Raw genomic sequence first — 23,180 nt, 5'->3', positions numbered from 1 at the left:
TTAAAGGATCCAAATTATCCTAATAACACAGCTCTTCTAAAATCAATACAAGAAATAGTTGTTGACTATTCTTGTATTCATTCAATCTTGTATCTGACATCTACTGAGCCAAGCAATGCACACTGTGTATTAGTTTCAACTGGGTCAAATTTTTAAATTGAATTTTAGATGCTTATGCATACTTGTCCCTGATGTTAAAAAGTTCATATATTTTTGCTCATTTTACAGAGAACGAACATATTTTACTATTTGAAATGATTATAAAGGTATGTAAAAGTTCTTTGGTTTTTTGTGGGTTTTTTTGGTAGGGCACATTGCTGGTAATACCTTTAATTAATTTGATGCCAAATCCTTGGTTGAGAAAATTACCTCTACTGTGATACATCCTACTGGAAAATGTTATAACACTTTTGAAAAAAAAAGAATGGGAAGTAGGGAATAACTATATCAAAAGTTATACATTTCATAGGAGAAAATTATTGTATTCTTAAAGTTAATATTTCCTTATCTAATTTTCATTCATTCCTTTGATTCTTACATGTCCATTATAATTTTTCTTTAAAAGATGTGTCAAAAATGAAAAAGGAGATATGATTTCATGCTCTATATTTTCCTCTTTTGGATAAAGGAAGTCTTCAACATACTTCACTCAATGACAAAGTAAAATGAGTTTTCCCCTCTGATTTCCATGCAAACGCCAAGCTGATTCCAATTTGCCAAATCCATTTGCTGAATGTCCACTATCTCCATGCTTAAAAAAAAGGGTGTGCATGGGACTTCCCTGGCGGTCCAGTGGTTAGGACTCCGTGCTTCCACTGCAGGGGGCACAAAATCCTGGTTCAATCCCTGGGGAACTAAAATCCCACATGCCTTGTGGTGCGGCCAAAAAAAAAAAAAAAAAGAAGAGTGTGCATTTGTAAGACTGAGGACTGGCTTTCTACACTGGCTTAAAGCCCATCAATAAAATAATGTCCTTTTTTAGGTAACTAAAACAGGAGCTGAGCTGAAATACTGATTTAAAGAACCTGTTACTCAAAATGTCATAGAACAATAAATATAAACTTTATTATACTGAGCGATTGCTCACTTCCGTTCAATGAAACAAAATTTTAGCACACACATACCTGTGGAACCATTGCCACCCTCTGATTTCTCTTAGGTGACCTTGTATTTATTTGTCTGTCATCTTCATCAGAAAAGAGCCGACTTCGTTTTGAATTTCTGAAAGGCTATGATAGAAATTTTTTTATTTAATGAAAAGGCCAAACACCTGCCATTTTTGTTCCAAAACACAATTCTACACTTGGAAAATACAGCTAACTCTGAATTATCAGCAGTATTGAAGGATGAAGAATGGGTAATAAAAAGCACACAAATAACTTCAGATTTTAGAAAGTAGAAAGATACATACGTACGTAATTTGTTTAGAAATGAAACACCTAGCTGTTAATTAAAACTAGAACCCAAGTCTTCTTCGTATAGTACACTGGCAGTCTTGAATGTTGAAGATAGGAAAATTAAGCTCTGGAAATTCTAGTTCTCATTATGTTGGCGCTTGGATTAATACCAACCAGTTGGGTGTTTCACCTGATAGGTCTATTGGATAGGGCTGGGTTGGGACAAAGTTATTAGATCACTTTAGAGAGTAAATCTAAATGTATATAATATTATACTAGATCTGCTGTCAAAAACTGTTGACAAATTTCCATTTGCAAATAAAAATACAAGATACCTATAACAGATACTTGATAAGTGCATGTAGAACTAAAAAATTTTAAGTATCCAAAGTATATCACACACTTAAGGATTTATAATATGAAAAATTTTACAGTCCATCCTCGGTTCAGAGGCTTAATAGGGAAGAACAACAGAAATAATATCCCAATAGCACCCACATCATTTTTCAAATCCTTCTCCCACCATTCAAGACAGTTCCATGCCTACTTAGAACTGAAGCAGGTGCAGCGGGCTAGCAACATATGGGAAGCATCCAACTGGGTCAAGGATAGAGGTATGGACCAGTGAAATTAAACCCACTGAGAGTCTCAACACTGCAGAGCCCTGACAGGAAGTTCCTTCTACCCTGCTCCCTTCCTCTGACCATGGGCAGAGAGGAGGAAGAGAGTGATGGTGACAGAAATGATAACAGCGTGGAGAGTCCTGTACACTCACTGTGGCCAGCTGCCCAGGCTACTGACAGCTACTGTCTAACCTAGCTCCAGGCTTGTTTCATGATTGACCCCTAAAATTTCCTGGCTACCTGGCTGGGCAGGGGAGGAAGAGAGGCCCCGAAAATTGTTAGTCACGCCAATTATATGCTCATCTCTACTTCCCACCCCTAAATGCATTTATGCTTGACTTACACAAGATTTCAGTATCCTACCACTTATTTATATATCTTTTTGTAGGGACCAGAGCCAGGTACAATCTTTTTATTGAAAAAAATCTATTAAATTATTAAAAATCTATTAAAAGTAAGATTTCGGGTTGTTGGAGTTTTTTGGGTTTGTCTATTTAAAGAAACTACAATTACTTAACAAATGCTTAATGATGAATAGATTATCACAGGCTATAGATTATTTATCTAGATATGATCAAATAGTGTTCAATGACACTTAATGACACAAATACTTGGAGTTGGGGAAAACCCTTGGAAAATTTTTATAGTGCTTTAAGAATGTGCACATGACAATAATACAGACAATTTAGCTATCATATTCTAAAGAGTAAGAAAAACTAATTCCTTACCATTTCCACAGCAGAGCCTGTATGCCTGCCTTTCCAAACAGGTGTTTTTTGTAAAGAGCTGTACTTTTCAGTCCATGTGTTAGATAAGCTTCCCTCTGTAATAAATAATTATTAATGATATTTAAGTTTACTTCAAAGGATTTCATACTATAAACATGGCCTTTTTAATAACAGCAATATATCTGAAATATTTACGAATATGGAAAAAATATACTGACCATAATAATTTTAGTTTATTACAAATGAAAAAAAATTTTCTGTATTTTTTTGTCAAACTCTCTAAATAATTTGACAAGGCAATGCTACTTGAAAGTATTACATTTTCATATTAAAACATGTGTGGCTTATTTCATTTTGATTTTCAATAATTCCTCTATTCTTATTTGCCAAGAACTACCTCAGTACAATCTGACTGAAAGCAGGCAAGGGAAAATGGGAAAAGCTCCTTTAACCTTGAATTTAGAGCATATTTCTGTTTCAATGTGCAAAACCCTTGATATAAAAAAATGAAATATGTGGGTTATTTTTCCTTAATTCAAAGAAACGTCTTCAGAGTTGTATGCAACCAGAAAAAATCCGATCAAGCAACCAATTAAGTGTGTTATGAAAATAAAGAAGGTGAGTTTAATGTTTACAAAAAGGATATGTTTATTTAGAGAGAGATATAGAAAACTGTGATGAATATACACAAGATAGTTATTTTTATTTCCTTCTAATTACCTGAAAGCATTTTCTAATTTTTCTATAAAAAATTTATATCACGTCTATGTATTTTCTTAAAAAGAGAAATGGCTTTAATATTGGGAGAAAAAAATTAGTGGAATACTTTTTCAGACATATATTTTAATAAGTACAAAAGAAAAGAGATGGGATGGGGTTGATCCTGCTAGGCAAATAAATTAGGGTAATCCTGGAAGATAAGTGTTCTCAAGCCAGAAGGACTTAATTTGGCAGATCACCAATCCAAAGTATAATACAGTAGCTTTAAAAACTGAAAGTACCAATGAATCTTTGAGAAGATCTACATTGGTTCCAAATTTACTCACCCAGTAGAATCTTGCTCAAGAGGTAAAATTTCAAAATAAATTATATTAAGAGGATAGGTCTAACGTACTTACACAAAGAAACAGCAAGACCAAGGAACATGTCTAACTTTTTCTCAGAAAAAAATACTATCATTCTTTTATTTCAAGAGACTTGCATTACTACTTAGAAGACAAGATTCTCAAAAAACAAACAATTATGTAAAAATACAGCTTAGGCCAGTTGTTTAATAAATGATTTAACTCTAGTAAGAAATGTCTGGAACGTTTAGTTAGAAACTTCTTTAATCAATAATTCTAGGGGGAGAAAACCAAGGGCCAATTCCCCATATGAACTTATTATCACCAGTGAAAACCAATATTTAAAAGCTATAATAAATCATAACTTAGAAAGAAAAGAGAAATACTATATCCAAATAAATTTAATGAAATAAATTCCTAGTTTGTGTCATACCTAAAAGAATCATGCTATGATTCTTACCTTTTAAACTGACAAGGGCTTTCGCTGAAGAGCCTGCAATGAAAACAAATCAGTATTACTTCAGAATCAAAGTGAGAGAAAAAGAACTTGGTTTAGGGTTAAAAGTGATACATTTAGTTTTAGCAATGTTGAAGTGACGGTGGAATGTGCAATTAGAAATAACTAGTAGACAATTCAAGCTATTGACCAAAACTCAGACAATGTAAGGAAGAACTGGAGGTATTTGGGAGTCTTGTTTGAAGTTGTGAGACCTGGAGACCTTCCCAAGAGAGAAAAATGTAGAAAGAGAGGTAAGAGGAAGAGAAGGGACAGAAGTGATTTTGGATCCTCATCCAGAAGTGTGCTGCAGAAGGAAAAGAGAAAGGGAATTGACATTTATTGAGGCAAAGATCAGAAGTGGTAATAGAGTGGAGAAAACAGAAAATGGAAATGATCCAGGGACTGTCATAGCAGACAATAAGTCCCTTGGAAGTCTAGAATGCAGGTATGTGCAACACTTAAAGATCCAAGCTGGATTAGGGAGCTGGAGGGGTTCACTGACTAAAACATTAGTGCATATTAGAATAACCAGGAAGCTCCTCATACATGCAGAAACTGTATGATTAATAAAGGCCCTCAGGGGATTCTGTTGCAGGTACCCCTCAGGCCCATTTCGAGAAACACTGGGCTACAGGTTCTGGTGTAAATAAAGGATAGGATCTATAGGTGAGGGGAAGTAGGAGAATTGATAGGGAAAGAAGTTTTCATGAGAGAGGGGGAGCAGTAAATTGAAAATCTCAGAGTTGGATAACTATACTGCAAAGAAGTTCAAGTCATTTGAAAAATAATAAAGTATGATCTCTCTCACTTACATGTGACATCTTAAAAAAAAGCAATGAAAGGGAATTCCCTGGCAGTCCAATGGTTAGAACTCCACACTTTCACTGCCGAGGGCCTGGGTTCAAACCCTGGTCGGGAACCAAGATCCCACAAGCTGCGTGGCGTGGCCAAAAAATAATAATAATAATAAATTTTTTTAAATTAATAAAACAAAAACCCCCCACCAAACTCACAGATACAGAGAAAAAACTGGTGGCTGTCAGAGGCAGGGGCGGGTGGATAGGCAAAATAGGTGAAGGGGGTCAAAAGGTACAAACTTCCAGTTATAAGATAAATAAGTTCTGGGGATGTAATGTAAAGCATGATAACTATAGTTAACAATACTGTATTATATATTTGAAAGTTGCTAAAAGAATAGATCTTAAAAGTTTTCATCACAAGAAAAAAAAATTGTAACTCTGTGGTGATTAGTAAAATGTAACTGTGTGGTGATCAGTAGTTAGTAAGTAACTAAACTTACTGTGGCAATTGTTTTGCAATATATACAAATGTCAAATCATTATGCTGTACACCTAAAACTAATACAATGTTTTATGTTAATTATATCTCAATAAAAGAAAATAAATTAACAGGGGAAAAAAACCTTTCTATGCTCCAAAATAGAAACTATTCACATAATTATTAATGAGCAAAATCTCCCTCTTTAAATTTAAAACACTGTTTAGAACACCTTTTTTTTCTTTTACTATAGTCAAATTATTATTTCTTGTCATTCCTCATTTTTAAATTTGTTTTATTTTAAAACCAGCTATTTCTCATCTCAGTTACTCTGACATCCGTTTATGTTTAAAAAAATATAATCTAAGACCAGGCAGTAGTGATGTTATTTGAAAGGTTAGCCTTTTACTTACATTGAGAAAAGACAGATTTGTAAGTGGCTTGTTAAAAATGCCTGTCAACATCTATAAGGAGCCAGTCCATTATGACATTACACAAAACACAAAAATAAATAAATAAAAGATGACCTCAGGGATAAAGTAAGATAGAAGAACACGAACTAAGTACAAAAATCAGAGAAGACAAATTAATTCTCCTTGGTTTTTAACAAAAGCAGCAATGATTTACAACTCACATAAATGGACAACAGACTTTAAATGAGAAGTAACAGATAAAGTACCATGGTTCTGGCTATGAAACATTTTTATGTATCTCAGATCTCTAAACCTCAACTGACTTCTCTGCAAGGCGGTATGAGAGGCTTGTCGGACAACCCACCAACATCAAAGCCACTCTTACTTTCCCCCTACTCTCCTGCCTAGATGTGGAGAATGGTTAACAGGACACGTTAACAGCTTCTGTATGGCAAAGTGAAGTTTAATGACCAAAGGCAGTAAAGTTGTAGGGGGAAAAGTCGGGGAGAGAGGCCATAAAGCCTTGCTAAGAAGGCTCAAAAAATACAACACAACTGGGAAAGCAGCAGTAGTAGACAGGGCACGACGTGTCAGTGTAGCTACCAAGAAAAACATGGTGCATTTGAGAAAAAGTGGTAACCATTCATTCATTCAGTGAATATGTGTAGGGTGCTGACTGCATCCTGGCCCCTGCTCTAGTCACTGGGGATACTGACAGCATGCAAAACAGACAAAGCCGATGCTCCTGATGCTCTCCTGGAATTTACATTCTAGCAAGGGGGAAACACACACACACACACACACACACACATATCACGGGATGGTAAGCACTACTGGAAAAAAAATAAAGCAGGATAATAAGGATAGGGAATGTGGGGTGGGAGTTGGTGGAGGGAAGACTATTTCTCTATAAGGTGCTCATGATTAGCTTCTCTGAAACGTGATATTTGAGCAGAGATCTGAAGGAAGAGGTGTGAGTTGTAAGGATATTCATTCCTGCTCCAAGAAGGCAGGGACTGTATCTTGCAGACTCTGACCTACCACCTTTAACCTTCTTCCCTTCTTGAGAGATAGTATAGCATAGTGGTTAAGAACACAGATGGAGACTAGCTGTGTTTGAATCTTGGCTCTGCCACTGTCTTACTGTGTTATCTTAAGCAAGTTACTCAACCTCTCTGTGCTACTTATTCTTCTTTTGTAAAACGGGGATTAAATGAGTTACTATATGTAAAAGTGCTTAGAGAAAAATGCACATAGTACATGACTAATTTTCAGACCATGCTTATTGTTAGTATTACTTTGATCAATCAAAAAAAAAAAGATTAGGTTAAGAACATGTATTTTACAGGCAGGTGAATTCAATTAAGTTAGACTCCTGCTTTAACTGCGTATGTTCATTCTTTCAACATATATTCACTGAATACCTGCCACAGCACTATTCTAGGGACTGGGGTTAACTGAAGGAAAAGCTAGACAACGCCTCTGTTCTCAGGGAAGTTTACACTGTAGTGGGAGGAGACATACAATAAACAAGTATATAAAATGACAGCTACACTGGTGGTAGCTGCTGTAAAGGAAATAACCAAGGGATCGCAGCGTGCGGAGTAACTAACTTTACACAGGGCGGGTAGGGAAGGCTTCTCTGAGGAGGTAACATGTGAAAAGGACTAGCCATGAGAGGACAGGGGGGCAAAGCAACGAGTCAGGCTGGTAGAAACAGCAGGTAAAAAAGCCCCGACGTAGGACATTTAGAATATTCAAGGAAGGGTGGGGGCATTATGTTTGGGAAGTCACTGGCAAGAGAAGGGTGGTTATGAAAAAAGAACAGAGAAGTAAGCCAGCTGTCATGCATGGAACTGGAACGCAAGCATGAAGAAAAACAGAAATGGCACCTTCTCTGGTGGGGCTTCTAACCAAAGCTAACCAAACAATCACAGTAACAAACGTAAAGCTGCAACTGTGACAGCTGCCACTAAGAAATTACACAGTGGTATGAAAAGATTTAATAAGAAGATGCATTATTTGTCAGGGAGGACAGAAGTTTAAAATGGGATCTAAAGGATAAGTAGAACTTAACCGGAAGTGAGAGGAAGGAAGAGCATTCCAGGTAGAGAGAACAGCATGTGCAAAAAAGAAAGCCTAGTGAGTATAGGGAATGAAAAAGGTCCAATTTAGTTCAAAGGGATAGAATGAGAGGAAGAGTGGTACAAAATGTAGCTGGAGAGGTGGGGAATGGCCAGACCACAAAGGGTCCTGTAGTTAGTAAAGTGTTTTCAGCAATAGGATGACATACATACATTCTGAAAGGATCACTCTGGCTGTGTGTAGGTTGCGGGGGAGGGCTGGGGTGGTGGATTGATGGGAGGCTGAAGCGATTAATGCAGAAGAGATGGTGACAGCTTGGACCAGGATGAAGGTGAGAAGTAGGTAAAACCGAGAGACATTTAGAAGGTAAAAGTTACAAGATTTAGTAAAGGCTTAATTATGGGAAGTGTGGAAGACAACCTCTATCTAGGTTTTAGCTGACTGCACAGCGGAGCCATTCATTACGACCGGAACCACTGGAAGTATCTCTGTACCGCAGTAGGATTATGAGGTAGATCTTGAACCCATTAAGTCTGAGGGGCCTCTGAGGCATCTGAGAGAAGATGTGAAATGGGCAAGAGATATTAAGCACAGAAGCCCAGAGGAAAGATCTGGGCTGAAGAGAGCCTCAGCTACCTCATCAGTAAGAGTACTTACCTCAACTGGAATGAGGATTGAATGAGCAAATGTATACAATATGCTTTGCACAGCACCTGGTTCATAGTTAGTACTAAATAAATAGTAGCTCTTATTATTGATAATGTTATACTGACTATTGGATAACTTACAAACTAGCCCCCTTGACTAAAACTGGCAAAGAAACACATCGCTACTTCTAGTATCAAACTGAAATCACTTCTGCTGCAGTTTCATTAACCATGCCTCTTACCCTACATTCAGTTCCATATAAATTAAGCATTCATATATACCTGATTTATGGCACTGTGTGACAAACCAGGTAAAGCAATCCCTGCTTTCAACCAGCTGTGGTCAAGCTAAACAAGACATATATCGCACAAGCTAAGGTGCATGCCCACACACACCCTAGTGTACCAGAGATGTCACAAAGCAATATAAATGATTATCTTATATAGCTTGAGAGTGTAGCTGTAATTTGAACCCTAGTATGAGTCCCAAGTCTCTGCAAAGAACTGGAGTAAATCCTCAATAAATGTTTAATGATAATGAGCAAATATTCTAAATGACAGTTATCTAGTGGGTGGGACTTCCAAGAGGTGATAAAACATCTTTACGACACAGAGAGCAAGGACTTCCAGATGACGAGCACATTGTGTTTAGTAGGCCCACCTTTATTTAGGAGCATCCTAAATCACAATCGACTGTATTCTCCAAATAAGAAACAATAAAATTCATTGGTGGTCTACGGCTGTGCCTTATCCAATACAGTAGCCGCTAGACACACATGACTATTTAAACTTAAATTAACAAAAATCAAATGAAATTTAAAAGTCACTCTAGCCACATCTGAAGAGTTCCATAGCCACATATGGCTAAGTGGCTACCCTACTGGACATCGCAAAACAGAACATTTCCATCACTGAGAATGTTCTACTGGAATTCCGCGCTGGTCTAGAGCAAATTTAAAACACAAACTCTCTTAATACAACTTTTCACCAGTTCGGCAACTTGAACTTTCAACTTTATAGCACATTAAGAATATACGACCCCACAAGGAAAACAGAATTGGCTGTATTCAGTTCTCACTTTAAAAGTGTCTTGCACAGATAAATTTAACAGTTGTTTCTATTACACTAAAAGCTCTCACAAATGATACATATACATAAACTGAATAGTGAGTGTGCATCAGGACCCATCTGTAATTAACTGAAAGATGTGCCTTTATCTTGTATACTTTATATCGATACAATATTGTAAATTACAAAATTAAGTTCTATTGTGCTTAAACTACAGAATTAGTGCTTTTACTTACTAAACACAAGTGAGCATCCACGTCTGAGATGGCAGGATGAGTAAACGTGGTTAAAGGAGGCAACGCACAGGGTGGGTGTCAGGAAGAGTACTGAATATGCCTGTGGTGATGGTCACATCCATGAGTAAAGGTACCCCCGTGATTCCTAAGACACATACGCAGAGAAGAAAGTCTGCGGGGTGGGGGCTGCCTGAACACTTGTGTACCCAGTCTGGATTATCTCTGGAAAGGTCCACAGCCACCTGTGGTCCCAGGGGAAGGGGTCAGCCCTTTGACACGGAAATGCTTCCAGGGGTGGACACACCGGAGGAGGGAGGGGAGGGCAGTGATGATCACAAGTGCCTGCAGCGGCAGGAACTGTGACAGGACAGGATCAGAGGCCGGGACAAGAAGGAGAGCTGTGACCACCCCCTCCCCAGCCCGAGCCCTTCCCGGCCCCCGAAAGCGAGTTACATAACCCCGCCAGGCGTCTCTCCGCGCCGGGCGAGCGGTGCAGGCGGGGAGGACAGCCCCCGCGGCCAGCGGCCGCTCTTCCCCCACCGCGGCCGGGGGCCCGAGCCGGGCCAGGGGAGCAGCCACCGCCTCCGCCCCGCCCGGGCTGGGCCCCCGGGCTTTCGGTTTCCGGCCCTGGCTCTCACACAACCCCACAAACCAATACACAGACACCATAACAAAGGCGGCGACGCGGCGGCAACACCGGGGTGGAAGGACTAGGGGACCACAGCGGGGCTGGCAGTCAGCCCACTTGCCCGGCAGAGGGCACGGCCGCCCGTCCCGGCCGGATGCAACCCGGGGGCAGGCGGACGGCGGGAAGAGTGGGGGTGCTTTGAGGTGCTACTCACTCTCGTCAGGCAACTGGTCGAGCTCCGCCATCTTGAACGAGCCGCGCCGCTTTTTCAAAGGCTGCCCGCCGCGGTGCATTGTGGGGCGGAGACTGTCTTTGCGAGGGAGGTTCGAATGCGGAGCTCGCTGCCCGCGGTGCGGCGCAGCGCGGCGCTACTCCCGCCGCTGCCGGCTGAGGCGGGCCCGGCTCCGCCCGCGCCTGCCCGCGGAGGGGGTGCCGCCGAGTGGGGCCGCGCCTCGCCCCTCCGCTCCCGCCCCCGGCCGGGCCGGAGGGAGGGGGAGGGAGGCCGGGCCGCCAGGCCCGTCTCGCGCCGCCCCTACCCGGGCCCGGCGCCGGAGCGCGGGGAGAGCGGGGGGAGCGGCGCGAGCTGCCGTGTCCCGCCCGGCCCGGCTCCCGGTCCGCGCCGCCCGCCCCCTCCGGGGCTCGCTCCCGGCGCGCGTTTCGAGTCTCGCGCTGCAGCTGCGGGAACTGCAGGCTGTTTATTCCGAGTGGGGAAAAGGAGGGAAGGTGGGAAGGAGGCCCCGGCCGGCTGAGGAGGGGGGCAGGGGGGCAGGGAGGCGGCACCTGTAGGCCCGGCGCGGGGAGAAGCCCCAGGTTCTCGGCCGCGTTCCCCTAGGGGGTTCTACCCGAAGTAAAATTTTCGCGGCTCTCCAAGCCCACGTTTCTCCGGCGTCTCCATCCCCTCCTTTCTCCGGAGAGCTAGGGGAGGGCCGGGGAGGAGGGCTCAGGCCGCGGCAACCACACAGCTTGCCCGCCCAGGACTCGCGGTGTCCGCAACCCCTCGGGAGCCTGGGCCACCCCTCCCGAATGCCGGAACCGGAGTTGCGTGGAGCTCGGAGGAGAGACCTTGAGAGGTCATGAAGTTAGTCATTTAGGTCGGCAGCTGAAGAACTGTTTTGCTCAGCTCTTTCACCCATTCACACTAGACCATGTAGTGAGCTGGGAGAGAATTACAGAAACAAAAACCGACAGTGACACTTAAAGATGATGAAGTACCCTGATAGAAATGTTATGAGAGCACAATGAGAATTCATCCAGTTTTGAAAGAAGCCCAGGGAAAGATTTCACAATTCCTGTCTATAACAGCGTCCAGTAATAAACCACTCTTGCTTTTCAACAATTCTTCTAACAAACGTTATTGAGCTCCAGTCCTTTTTCTCCAGGGATGTAAGGGTGGGGGGTGGGGGGCGGGCGGGGGGATAGTTAAGCAATGAGAGTACAACACGGGTGAATTCCAGGAACTAGAAAGTTAAAAGGTGGTAGACAGATGAGGACAGCAGAACACAGGCCGGCCCAGGCTAAGGAGCTGAACTTGCTAAGAGCACTGGAGCAATGGATGGTGGGGTTTTAAAGTATAGGGCTGGCATGTTTCCATTTGTGTTGTTTCCCACAAATGTGGGAAACGAATTGGAGTGTGACAAAATGAGAGTTCTGGAAACCAGTCAGGAGGAAGCTTGTTGGGGCAGGCAGGCAAAGGAGAGGAGATATCTGTACCAGCCACCCTAGAGTTTCAGAGGATGGACTCTGGATCCCCAAGGCCTGGCTGGGATTCTGGCTGCTAGTTGTATAATCTCAGGCAAGTTTGTTTATTAATTCTCTGTGCCTCAGTTTCTCATGTGGAAAATGCAGATAATAACAGGGTTGTTTTGAGCATAAATGCCTTGGTAAACATAAGGACCTTGTAATAGTTCCTAGAACACATTTTGGCTCAAATGTTAGCTATTGCCACCACCACTTTGGAATGGGAAGTATCACTGGATGCTAACTTCGTGCCTTGGGTAATTGGGTACCGCCACTTGCTGAGGTAGGAGGTGAAGCAGGGTGTGAAGGGGAGGGGGATGAAAAATTAAATTTTACAAAGTAATCCTTCATAGGTAACTTAACCCCTCCTGTGCCTTCTAATCACATTCTGATCTATCTTATGTGAAGATGAAAAAAACTGATGGCAGGGCTTCCCTGGTGGCGCAGTGGTTGGGAGTCCACCTGCCAATGTAGGGGACACGGGTTCGGGCCCTGGTCCGGGAGGATCCCACATGCCACGGAGCAGCTAGGCCCGTGAGCCACAACTACTGAGCCCACGTGCCACAACTACTGAGCCCGCACGCCTAGAGCTGGTGCTCTACAGCAGGAGAGGCCACCACAATGAGAAGTCCACGCACTGCAGCGAAGAGTAGCCCCTGCTCGCTGCAACTAGAGAAGGCCCGCGCGAAGCAACGAAGACCCAACTCAGCCAAAAAAACAAAAAAACAAAAAAAAATGATGGAAACCAAGTTTTATCTTAAGGCAGTTTTCACACACACACAACAGCAGGTCTGCTGTTTAAACAAATATTTTTAGGCTATTTCTCTGATAATCTGCATTTTAAAGAAGGACCCTAAATGAGTCTTCTCACACTCTGAAGCCTGAAGCTGTATCCCAGCCTCAGATCTACCACTTATTAGCTGTGTGACTGCAAACAAGGCACTTTATTATTTTCAGTGAGGGTCTTTATTGGATATTTATGAGAGAGATTTTTATAATCTTTGGCTTACTTGATCCTCCCAACAATCTGGTAACTTGTTCAAGGACAACATTGACCGGGTGATAGAATCAGGAATCTGGCCCACTCTCAGAGCCTCAGTTTTTCCCTCTGTGATGTTAGGATAACACATCCATCACAAGGTTGTTAAATTTCCTCGAATTGTGTATTCCAATTTAAAATGACATGATTGTATAAGTGTCATTGTTTGCTTAAAGAAAAAAAAAAAAACTAAAATTTCGACAAGGTCACTAAAGTCGTGAAAATAAATCATAAGAGAAATAAACATAGCCACATTTTAGGGATTTGTTTGGTCATTTCCAGTCCCATGGCCCATTTATCAAATATTGAGTTATTTCTGTGTTAACTTGTGTGCTTCAAAGGACACTATCAAGAAAGCAAAAAGACAACCTTCAGAATGGGAGAAAATATTTGCACATTGTATACCTAATAAGGGACTTGTAGCCACAATATATAAAGAAATCTTACAACTTGATAGTAAAAAGACAACCCAATTCAAAAATGGGCAAAGGATCCAAAGAAGATATAAAAGCCAATAAGCACATGAAAAGATGCTCAACATCTTTAATCATTAGGGAAATACAAATCAAAACCACAATGAGATACCATTTCACACCCACTGGGGTGGCTATAATCAACAAGACAGATAACAACAAGTGTTGACAAGGTTGTGGAGAAATTGGAATCTTTGTGTATAGCTGGTAGGAATGTAAAATGGTGCAGCCACTATGGAAATAGTATGGCAGTTCTTCAAAAAAATTAAACAGCATAACCATATGATCTAGCAATTCCACTTCTGAGTGAGTATATAGCCAAAAGAATTGAAAGCAGGGTCCTGAAGAAATACTTGTACAATCATATTCATAGGCGCATTATTCACAATAGTCAAGAGGTGGAAGCAACCCAGGTGTCCATCAATGGTGAATGGATAAACAAAATGTGGTATATACATACAATGGGATATTATTCCTCAGCCTTAAAAAAGAAGGAAATTTTAACATATGCACAATATGGATTAACTTTGAAGATATCATGCTAAGTAAAATAAGCCAGTCACAAAAAGACAAATATTGTATGATTCCACTTACATGAAGTACCTAGGATAGTCAAATTCATAGAGACAGAAAGGAGAACGGTGGTTGCCAGGGATTGGGAGAAGGGGAAATGGGGAGTTACTGTTTAGTGGGTATGGAGTTTCTTTTGGAAAGATAAAGTTCTGAGATGGATGGTGGTAATGTTTGCATAGCAGTGTGAATGTACATAATGCTACTGAACTGTACACTTAAAAATAGTTAAAATGGCTAATTTTACATTATGTATACTTTACCACTATAAAAAAATACAGTCCTGGCAGTCCAGTGGTTAGGACTCTGCGCTTTCACTGCCGAGGGCCCGGGTTCGATCCCTGGTGGGGGAACTAAGGTCACGCAAGCCTCGCCCGCAGTGCAGCCAAAAAAAAAAGTACATGTTGCACAAACAGGACTCACAATGTGATCTCATTTACAAATATATATGCATAGACTAAAATCCAGAACGAAAGATATACAGTGGTGGCTGTCTCTGGGTGGTAGGATTATGGGTGATTTTTTTTCTTTATATCTATAGTTATTATTTTTCTACGGTAAGATTTTTGTTACTTTCATAATAAAAGTGGTTGTTGAAAAAATTGGTATATAATATAATAATAATAATAATAATGGAATATTATTCAGCCATAAAAAGAAATGAAGTACTAATACATGCTACGACTAGATGAACCTTCTAAACATTATGCTAAGTGAAAGAAGCCAGACACAAAAGACAACATATTATATGATTCCATTTATGTAAAATGTCCAGAACAGGCAGATCCATAGAGACAGAAAGTACAATAGGTTAATGGCGGCCTAGGGCTGGAGTGGGAGGTGGGGGACGGGTGGGAGGTGGGGGGAGAATTGGGAGTAACTGCTAAAGATACAGTGTTTCTTTTTGGAGGGAGGAAAGTGTTCTAAAATTGATTGATTGCAGTGATAGCTGCACACCTCTGTGCATGTACTACAACCCACTGAATTTTACGTTTTAAACGGATGAATTTTATGGTATGTGAATTATATCTCAATAAAGCTGTTATGTGAAAAATCTTACTTTTAGACTTTTTGGGTTTTGTCTCAATCTAAAATCTTTGGTAGTCACTTTTTGTAGAATCCTTTTCTTAGTCACTTAATGAAGATGCAAAATCAACTGCACTCTGCTGGGCAATTTTATTTTTATTTATTTATTTATTTATTTATTTAATTTTTTTAAAAATGAATTTATCTTTTTTTTTAAAACATCTTTATTGGAGTATAATTGCTTTACAATGGTGTGTTAGTTTCTGCTTTATAACAAAGTGAATCAGCTATACATATACATATATCCCCATATCTCTTCCCTCTTGCGTCTCCCTCCGACCCTCCCTATCCCACCCCTCTAGGTGGTCACAAAGCACAGAGCTGATGTCCCCGTGCTATGCAGCTGCTTCCCACTAGCTATCTATTTTACATTTGGTAGTGTATATATGTCCATGCCACTCTCTCACTTTGTCCCAGCTTACCCTTCCCCCTGCCCGTGTCCTCAAGTCCATTCTCTAGTAGGTCTGCGTCTTTATTCCCGTCTTGTGCTGGGCAATTTTAAATGATAGCTGCAAACAAAAGACCGATATCAAACTGCTTTCCTTTCCACTTTGTCTTTTCTGCCAAACATTCTACTTACTATTCTGCAAACTATTCTGGAAAGAAACTGCTTTTCCTGTTGGACCCAAGTGGCTACAGGAAGGTGCAGATTGAATTCATGACAGATCAGTTTTTTTAGAATGAAACTTAAGAGGGTCATCAAACACCAGTTTCTCCTCAGACACAGGTGAAAGTATCATTTGGTTAAAAAACAACACCAACAACAACAGAGGAAGGGATTATTAAGCCTGTTTCCAGGGCTGTAGTGCGAATTAAATGAGATCACTTATGTAAAACACCTGGCCCACATCCCAGCACATAAACACCAGCTCCCTGCCACTCTTTCCTACATCTTGTTTCCCTAAATTGTACCAAGAAGGAACTAAGTGTTGTTAGTTGTATTTCTGAGAAACTACTTCTAAAGACATTATGCTCAGCAAAGTTTAGTGGTGTATCCCAGGTTATTGAGGGAGGTCTCTGTTTTTCAGTCAGCAAAATGGAGCCAAGCCTAAGGAAAACCATCACTTCCTTGAAGGAATAAGAGCAACCTGTTTCACCAGGTATCTTTAGTAACAAACTATGAAAAAGTTGTAATAGATCATCCCACGGGAGGGAAAGTAGAAAGACATATTCCCCACATAAATGAACACACTCAGTCATTGTCCAGAATTTTCTAAATGAATTGGGGGACATCAGCTAAGGAGCACATGAGATCAGACTACTCAAGAAGGAGTGCCTTGTCATCAGAGCTCCCCAACCAGAAAGATGGCTTCATGCAGTGGATTTATGGATTCCAACCCGGAAAGACTGCCCCTTCAGGACATGTATGTGCCCATGGGATGTAAGAAAACATTGAACTGGATAATCACTGATTTTGCTTTCTCCTCTTAACCCCCAGATTCTAAGCAATTCAACAGGGTGAAATTATCCAGCAGTTGATCAGCAAATATTTATTAAGCACCTACTGTGTGGCATGCATTAGGCAACATTCAATGTGACATAGTGCCTACCCTTACAGATTGTATGGTCTAATGGAAGACAGATTCTTTAGGAGATTACAGTAGCATGATGAGTGCTACCTTGAGGTTGAGGACAGGATGCTATAAGAGCATAGAGTAGGGAGGGGCGGGGAGCAGGAAAGTTTTCTCAGGGAAATGGTCTCTGAACTGAGACCTGAAGAATGAGTAGAAGTTAGGGAAAGGAAGTGGAAGAAGAAAGTAGTAGTATTATTCTCAGAGGGTCATGTACAAAGGCCCAGAGGTGAGGACGTGAATGACTTTTATTCCAGGAACTTTAAGTAGTTCAGGATGGCTGGAGAGTAAGATATGGCAAGAGGAAAAACCTGGGAAATAAACGGGGGTCACGCAAGAGTCAGGGGGAGCTTTGAGAAACTTTTCCTGAAGTGGGTTTTGCTAGCTACGGAGGTAGATGCCTCACAGATGTCCAGGCCGTTGGTTGACGGCCCCAGCCGCTGCCCCCTAAGATGTGCTCAGCATTTGTGCTGATGCCATGCTCTCCCCAGGCTGCTGCTCCTAGCCAATAACTGAGCATGGCAGAGCTGCCAGAGCCAGGCCATTTGTCTTCAACATGGGCCTCCCATAATGCACAATCTTGGCTCTGGGGCTCCTGCATGGCATGGTCTGCATTGGCTGCATGCTTACGAACAGAGCTGCCTGCCGCACGTGACCCTCGGCAACACCGTTGAACACAATAAAGGATGTTCTGTGGCCATTGGTCCGTGTTTGGGGTGCAGGATATACCAGCTTGTCAGCATTAATTAATAGTTGTTTCTTTGGTGGAGCCTCAGGGATATCAATGATCAGGTCTGGTAGTGGAGCTAGAATATGCCCACACTATCAGCTCACTCCAATAGATTCCCACAAGGAGTCAATTTTGGACTCCTTGGTACACAAGCCAATGGTGGTTTGAGACCTGGAGACAAAGCGTATCCTGTGCGATCCAGCAGTGGGAGGACAAAGAAGCCTGTGCCTGAGATCTCCAGCCCCCTTCCTTACATAACTTCTCCTGCTGTTACTGTACTGTATCCTTTGCCTGTAAAACAAACAAACAAACAGAAACACTGTTCTGTGCTAAGAGTGAAGCCTAATGTAAACTGTGGACTTCGGGTGATAACGATGTAGCCATGTGGGTTCATCAGCTGTAACAAATGTACCACTCTGGTGGGGGATGTTGATAAAAGGGGAAGCCGTGCCGTGGGATGCGAGTATATAAGAAACCTCCTTCCCTCCCATTCAATTTTGCTACTAAAATTGTTCTAAAAAAATAAAGTCTAAAAACACACAAACAAAAAACTATGAGTATAAACCGCTGGAGTCCTGTGAGTCCTTTCAGCAATCAAACATGTAAGGTGTTTAAAGCATAATTAGCCCAGCCTCCCCACTGGCCTGGCCAAGATATCCTCAGAGCTGCACTGCAGTTGGAAGCTCCTCCTATGAGATGCTCCTTCCCTTCCCTTGCCTTCCCTTGCCTTCCCTTGCCTTCCCTTGCCTTCCCTTGCCTTCCCTTCCCTTCCCTTCCCTTCCCTTCCCTTCCCTTGCCTTTCCTTCCTTTCCTTTCCCTTCTCTTTTATAAGTGTCAGACCTGCAATCTGGTCTGAGGCTCTCCCCACATCCTCATGATCCCTCTCTGCTATATCTTTCAAAAGTGTTTCCCCAAATAAATCTTCTGCATATCTGATTCTATCCTGGCATCTGCTTCTCAGAGAGCCTGAACTGGAACAGTAGGTATTAGGAAATGGTCTGGAAAAGCAGGTGGTACAATGGATTTTGAACTGGATAACTCATCACCCGGCTGGCAGGGACTATCCCAAGCCAAGTGGAAGGTGGAGCATAATGCCTGCCACGTGGTGACTGAAGATTCCACCTGTGGTGTCCTGGCAAATATCCTGGGGCAGGGGAACACACCTTTGCTGGTGCCATGATTCAGGCATTGAAAGAACAGGGGAAAATAGTGCTTATGAGGACAGTGGAGTTGGCTGGTTATTACTAAACTGCACTGATGTCCTGTATAGGAATAATGAAAAAAAAAAAGAGTTATCAAACACCTAAACACTAAGTGGAGAGCCAGAGGGCCTCTTTGGTAGCTTATAAGGAGGCTTTTATCACCTCCTTGAAGCGTGAACACAGCTAAGGGGTAAGAGCAGGACTTAATAGCTTGAGCTCCAGAGACATTTAATCTCTCAGCCAAGGCAGGTTTGTTACGCCAAGGTTAGAGTCCTAGCTGAGAAAACCTGAGGTCCTTTGACAGTGACACATGGAAAGGAGACTTTTAGGGGGATGCCCCTTAGGATCCGGCTCTGCAGACTCTCCGGAGCCCTCAGAGTTGCAGAGGTGCCCAGCCCTCCTTTAAGAGCTAGCACTCCTCCCATGCAGGAAGACACTGCAGAATCTTCTCTCTGACAAAGCAGTAAGTTTCCCACTCAGGAGTGATGGGAATGATGCATGGCCTATTGAAAATAACAGAGGCCAGATGGCAGTGCTTAATCATGGGAGAGCAGGGGGCTGCATTTGCCATAAAAACTGGCAAGGTTGAAGGGACAGCCAAGGGGAGCTGACCCACAGGGACATGTGGAAATGGAAATAATTAATAGGACATGGTGTCTCTAGGGGCAAAATAGATGGGTAGCCAACAAAGCAGGTAATTAACACCTACGATCAAGACAAGATTGGAGGAGTAGGAGCGGGAGGGCAGTCACCCTAATGAAAAGCCTTGATGCCTTGCTCATTTCCCAGACCTGAGCCAAATTTCAGATCTGGAACTCATTGATTGAAGAGCTGGCCAGGTCCCTAGGAGGGAGCGCCCTGGAGCAGTGTGGCAAGTGTACACTGCAATGATTCCTAGTTGTTCCTCAAAGGGACCTATATATTCAGGTGACTGTACACTGAGGAAAGGAAACCCAGATGTTTCAAGGACTATCGAACACATATCTGAGTTTGATAGTCATAGGCCTGAAGTCATCATCAACCTCCTTTAAAGTTGGGGTATATGGGGTAGAGGCAGGAAGTCATAAACGGAGTCCTGGCTTCCAGTAAGTCCAGTGGGTCTGTGGACTCACTTGGTGATCATTTCCTCAGTCCCTGAGAGTAGAACTTGGCAGTTAGAGGATCCCCCTCATTGGGTCCTCGGCCTGTGGGATAAGAAGAGCTACTGTAGTGGGGAAGGTTAAAAGGGTAAGTGGAGCCTCTGAAACTACCCTCTGTTTCCCCCCACAGGATATGAAATCAAAACCAAAATCAAATCCTGGGGGAGAGGATGGTGAAGATTGTGCCACCATCAAAGATCTGAAAGATCTTAAGGATGTCAAGTCTCAGATTTGATTCTTTTTAATCTAAGTTTAATAGAGACCAGTTTTTCAGTATTTGTAAAATCATTCAGCCACACTTTCATGTCCATGTCAGTTCAACAAACTGATTCAAAAAAATTACCTCAACATGTAAGGAGAAAAGTCTGTGTGATCATTTTAAACCACGAAGTTATCTTGATTACACCATTGGCTCCTTTTCTCAAGAGTCCTCTAGTTCTTCCTTGGACACATAACAATAGCTCTTAATCCCACAGGGATAGGAATCCAAAGCTACATTCTTCCTCACAAACAAAATGTACCCAATTTCACCCCAAATATCATCAGATTGAGCCTTGTAGTGAATTTGCGTTAAAAAATTATTGTGTTCTGGGGAAACCTGTGCCATGGGAATTGCTAATTCAGCTTTTAAAGACCTCTGTGCTGCCCTTCTTAGTCCAATTGCATCATTTTCTTCAAGTTCTCCTTTATGACTTAATGGATAACTACAAGTGTTGGTAAAACAACCTGGAAAGGAAATTTTAGCATCTGACCTCTGCTGTAGCAGTAGCTTATTTTCTGTGTTGAATACGATGACACTTAAGGCTCAATGCAATAGTCTTTTCTCAATGTTTTCATTCAAGTCACAATTCATTTTGGTTCTAGGTCCAATTTTGTTGTAATTTTCATGGATAAGAATATACATCGCTGCCAGAAATGAAAACTGTTGCTCATCAAAATTGTCAATATTTATTTCAGGCATTGTTAGCACATGTCTGTTCTGTCCTGAATATCCTTGCTCCTCCAGGACCTGCAGGTCACTGTTGATTGGCTCAAAGGTAACTCCTACCCAAGATTTTCTTTCTCGCACTTTGCCGCAGGTGATTGGTTCAAGGATGGGAAACTGAATCAGTGATTCTCTCCTGTAGGGATTGCTGAATGGGATCCATAAGAGTGGACTTAGTCACTTTCCAAATGGTTACACAGTAGAGCACAAATTTGTCCTTTTCTCTGTCTATGTTTTCTGTCTTGTGGCTAGAAAAAGCCCGTCCACAGAGAAAAGAAAGTGGTGGACTCACAGGAGGCTCAGAGAGAAGAGAGGGATTGAACACCAGCAGTGTTCCCAGGCCTCTTTCCATTGCTTTGCTTCTGAGGCCTGGCTGCACTCCCGCCCTGGGGTTCTTCGCAACCCAATGCCTCACTATCCTGTATTTCTATGCTGTAGTTAAACTAAACTGCATATGAGCAAAGGATGAGAGGCAAAGAAGAAAAATGAGAACAGCTTAATTTATTTGATGGGTGAATGTTGGCCTTTATTTTTATGTCTGTGAATAATTTGCACCACAACAAATTTTTAGATTTTTTTTAAAAAATTGAAGCATGACATACATTTACTAAAATGCACATCTTAAATATATAACATCTTGACAATTTTTTTCTTTTTAAATCAACTTTATTGAAGTAAAGTTTATATATAATAATATGTACCCATTTTAAGTGTATAGTTTGAGTTTTGACACCTGTGTATACATCATCAAAGTTAAGATGCACAACATTTTCTTTTTTTTTTCAGCTGTGCTGCTCACATGCAGGATCTTAGTTCCCCGACCAGGGATTGAACCCATGCCCCCTGCAGTAGAAGCGCAGAGCGCTAACCACTGAACCGCCAGGGAATTCCCAAGATACACAACATTTTCATCATTAAAAAGTTCCCTCATACTCCTTTGCAGTCAATCCCACCCCCTTCCAATGCTAGGCAACCACTGATCTGCTTTGTGTCACTATATAGTTGTTTTACCTGTTCTAGAATTTTATATAAAAAGATATGTATATATATAATAGATATATAAATATAAATATATGAATACTTTTGGGAGCCCAGATTATTTAGCTCAGCAATAATGTTTCTGAAATTCATCCATGTTGTTGCATGTATTGGTAATTTGCTCCTTTTTATTGCTGAGTAGTATTCCATTGTATGGATATACCACAGTTTGCTTATCTATTTGCATATAGATACACATTTGGATTGTTTCCAGTTTTGGAGTATTATGAATAAAGCTGCCATAAATATGTCTGTTCAAGTCTTTTTTTGTGGTCATGTGTTTTCATTTCTCTTGGGTAAATACCTAGGAGTAGAGTGTCTGATAGGTGTGCATTTAACTTTATAAGAACCTGCCAAATAATTTTCCAAAGTGATTATGCCATTTGATGTTCCTACCAGCAATGTATGAGGGTTCCAATTGCTCTGTATCCTTGTCAGCACTTGGTATTGTCATTTTTTTCTAGCTAATTTTGTTTTTTTTTTTTTTTACAGAGGTATAGTTGATTTACAGTACTGTGTTAGTTTTAGGAGTACAGCACAGTGACTCAGTATTTTTGCAGATTATATTCCATTATAGTTTACCATATTTTATTTTATTTTTAAAAATTATTTATTTTTATTTATTTTATTTTTGGCTGCATGCGGGCTTTCTCTAGTTGTGGCGAGCAGGGGATACTCTTCGTTGCAGTGCACGGGTTTCTCATTGCAGTGGCTTCTCCTGTTGCGGAGCATGGGCTCTAGGCATGTGAGCTTCAGTAGTTGTGGCTCGTGGGCTAAGTAGTTGTGGCTCATGGGCTCTAGTGCACAGCCTCAGTAGTTGCAGTGCATGGGCTTAGTTGCTCTGTGACCGGAGCAACTTCCCGGACCAGGGCTTGAACCCGTGTCCCCTGCATTGGTAGGCGGATTCTTAACCATTGCACCACCAGGGAAGCTCTACAGTATTT

At 41.6% G+C, this 23,180-nt stretch overlaps 1 protein-coding gene and 1 pseudogene across 2 annotated transcripts in view; both read right to left on the bottom strand.

The window, feature by feature from the left end:
- LIN9 (lin-9 DREAM MuvB core complex component) overlaps window positions 1-11,494 on the bottom strand; it is a 102,668-nt gene extending 91,174 nt beyond the window's left edge. The window contains exons 1-4 of one of the 2 annotated variants that reach the window (XM_059905444.1): window positions 11,447-11,494; window positions 4,273-4,305; window positions 2,749-2,843; window positions 1,125-1,229 (exon numbers count right to left, since the gene is read on the bottom strand). In XM_059905444.1, the coding sequence (XP_059761427.1) occupies window positions 1,125-1,229; window positions 2,749-2,751 (108 nt within the window). In that variant the 5' untranslated portion in view covers window positions 2,752-2,843; window positions 4,273-4,305; window positions 11,447-11,494. Of the gene's footprint in view, window positions 1-1,124; window positions 1,230-2,748; window positions 2,844-4,272; window positions 4,306-10,880; window positions 11,035-11,446 lie in introns of those variants that run through there. The other variant, XM_059905438.1, reaches the window with a different exon arrangement.
- Window positions 11,495-20,557: 9,063 nt separating this feature from the next.
- Window positions 20,558-21,192, bottom strand: LOC132372788 (isopentenyl-diphosphate Delta-isomerase 1-like; annotated as a pseudogene).
- Window positions 21,193-23,180: the final 1,988 nt, after the last annotated feature.

Source organism: Balaenoptera ricei, chromosome 1 (assembly GCF_028023285.1).
Source record: "Balaenoptera ricei isolate mBalRic1 chromosome 1, mBalRic1.hap2, whole genome shotgun sequence".
NCBI classification, from domain to species: Eukaryota; Metazoa; Chordata; class Mammalia; order Artiodactyla; family Balaenopteridae; genus Balaenoptera; species Balaenoptera ricei.
This window is presented reverse-complemented; position numbering and strand designations above follow the sequence as displayed.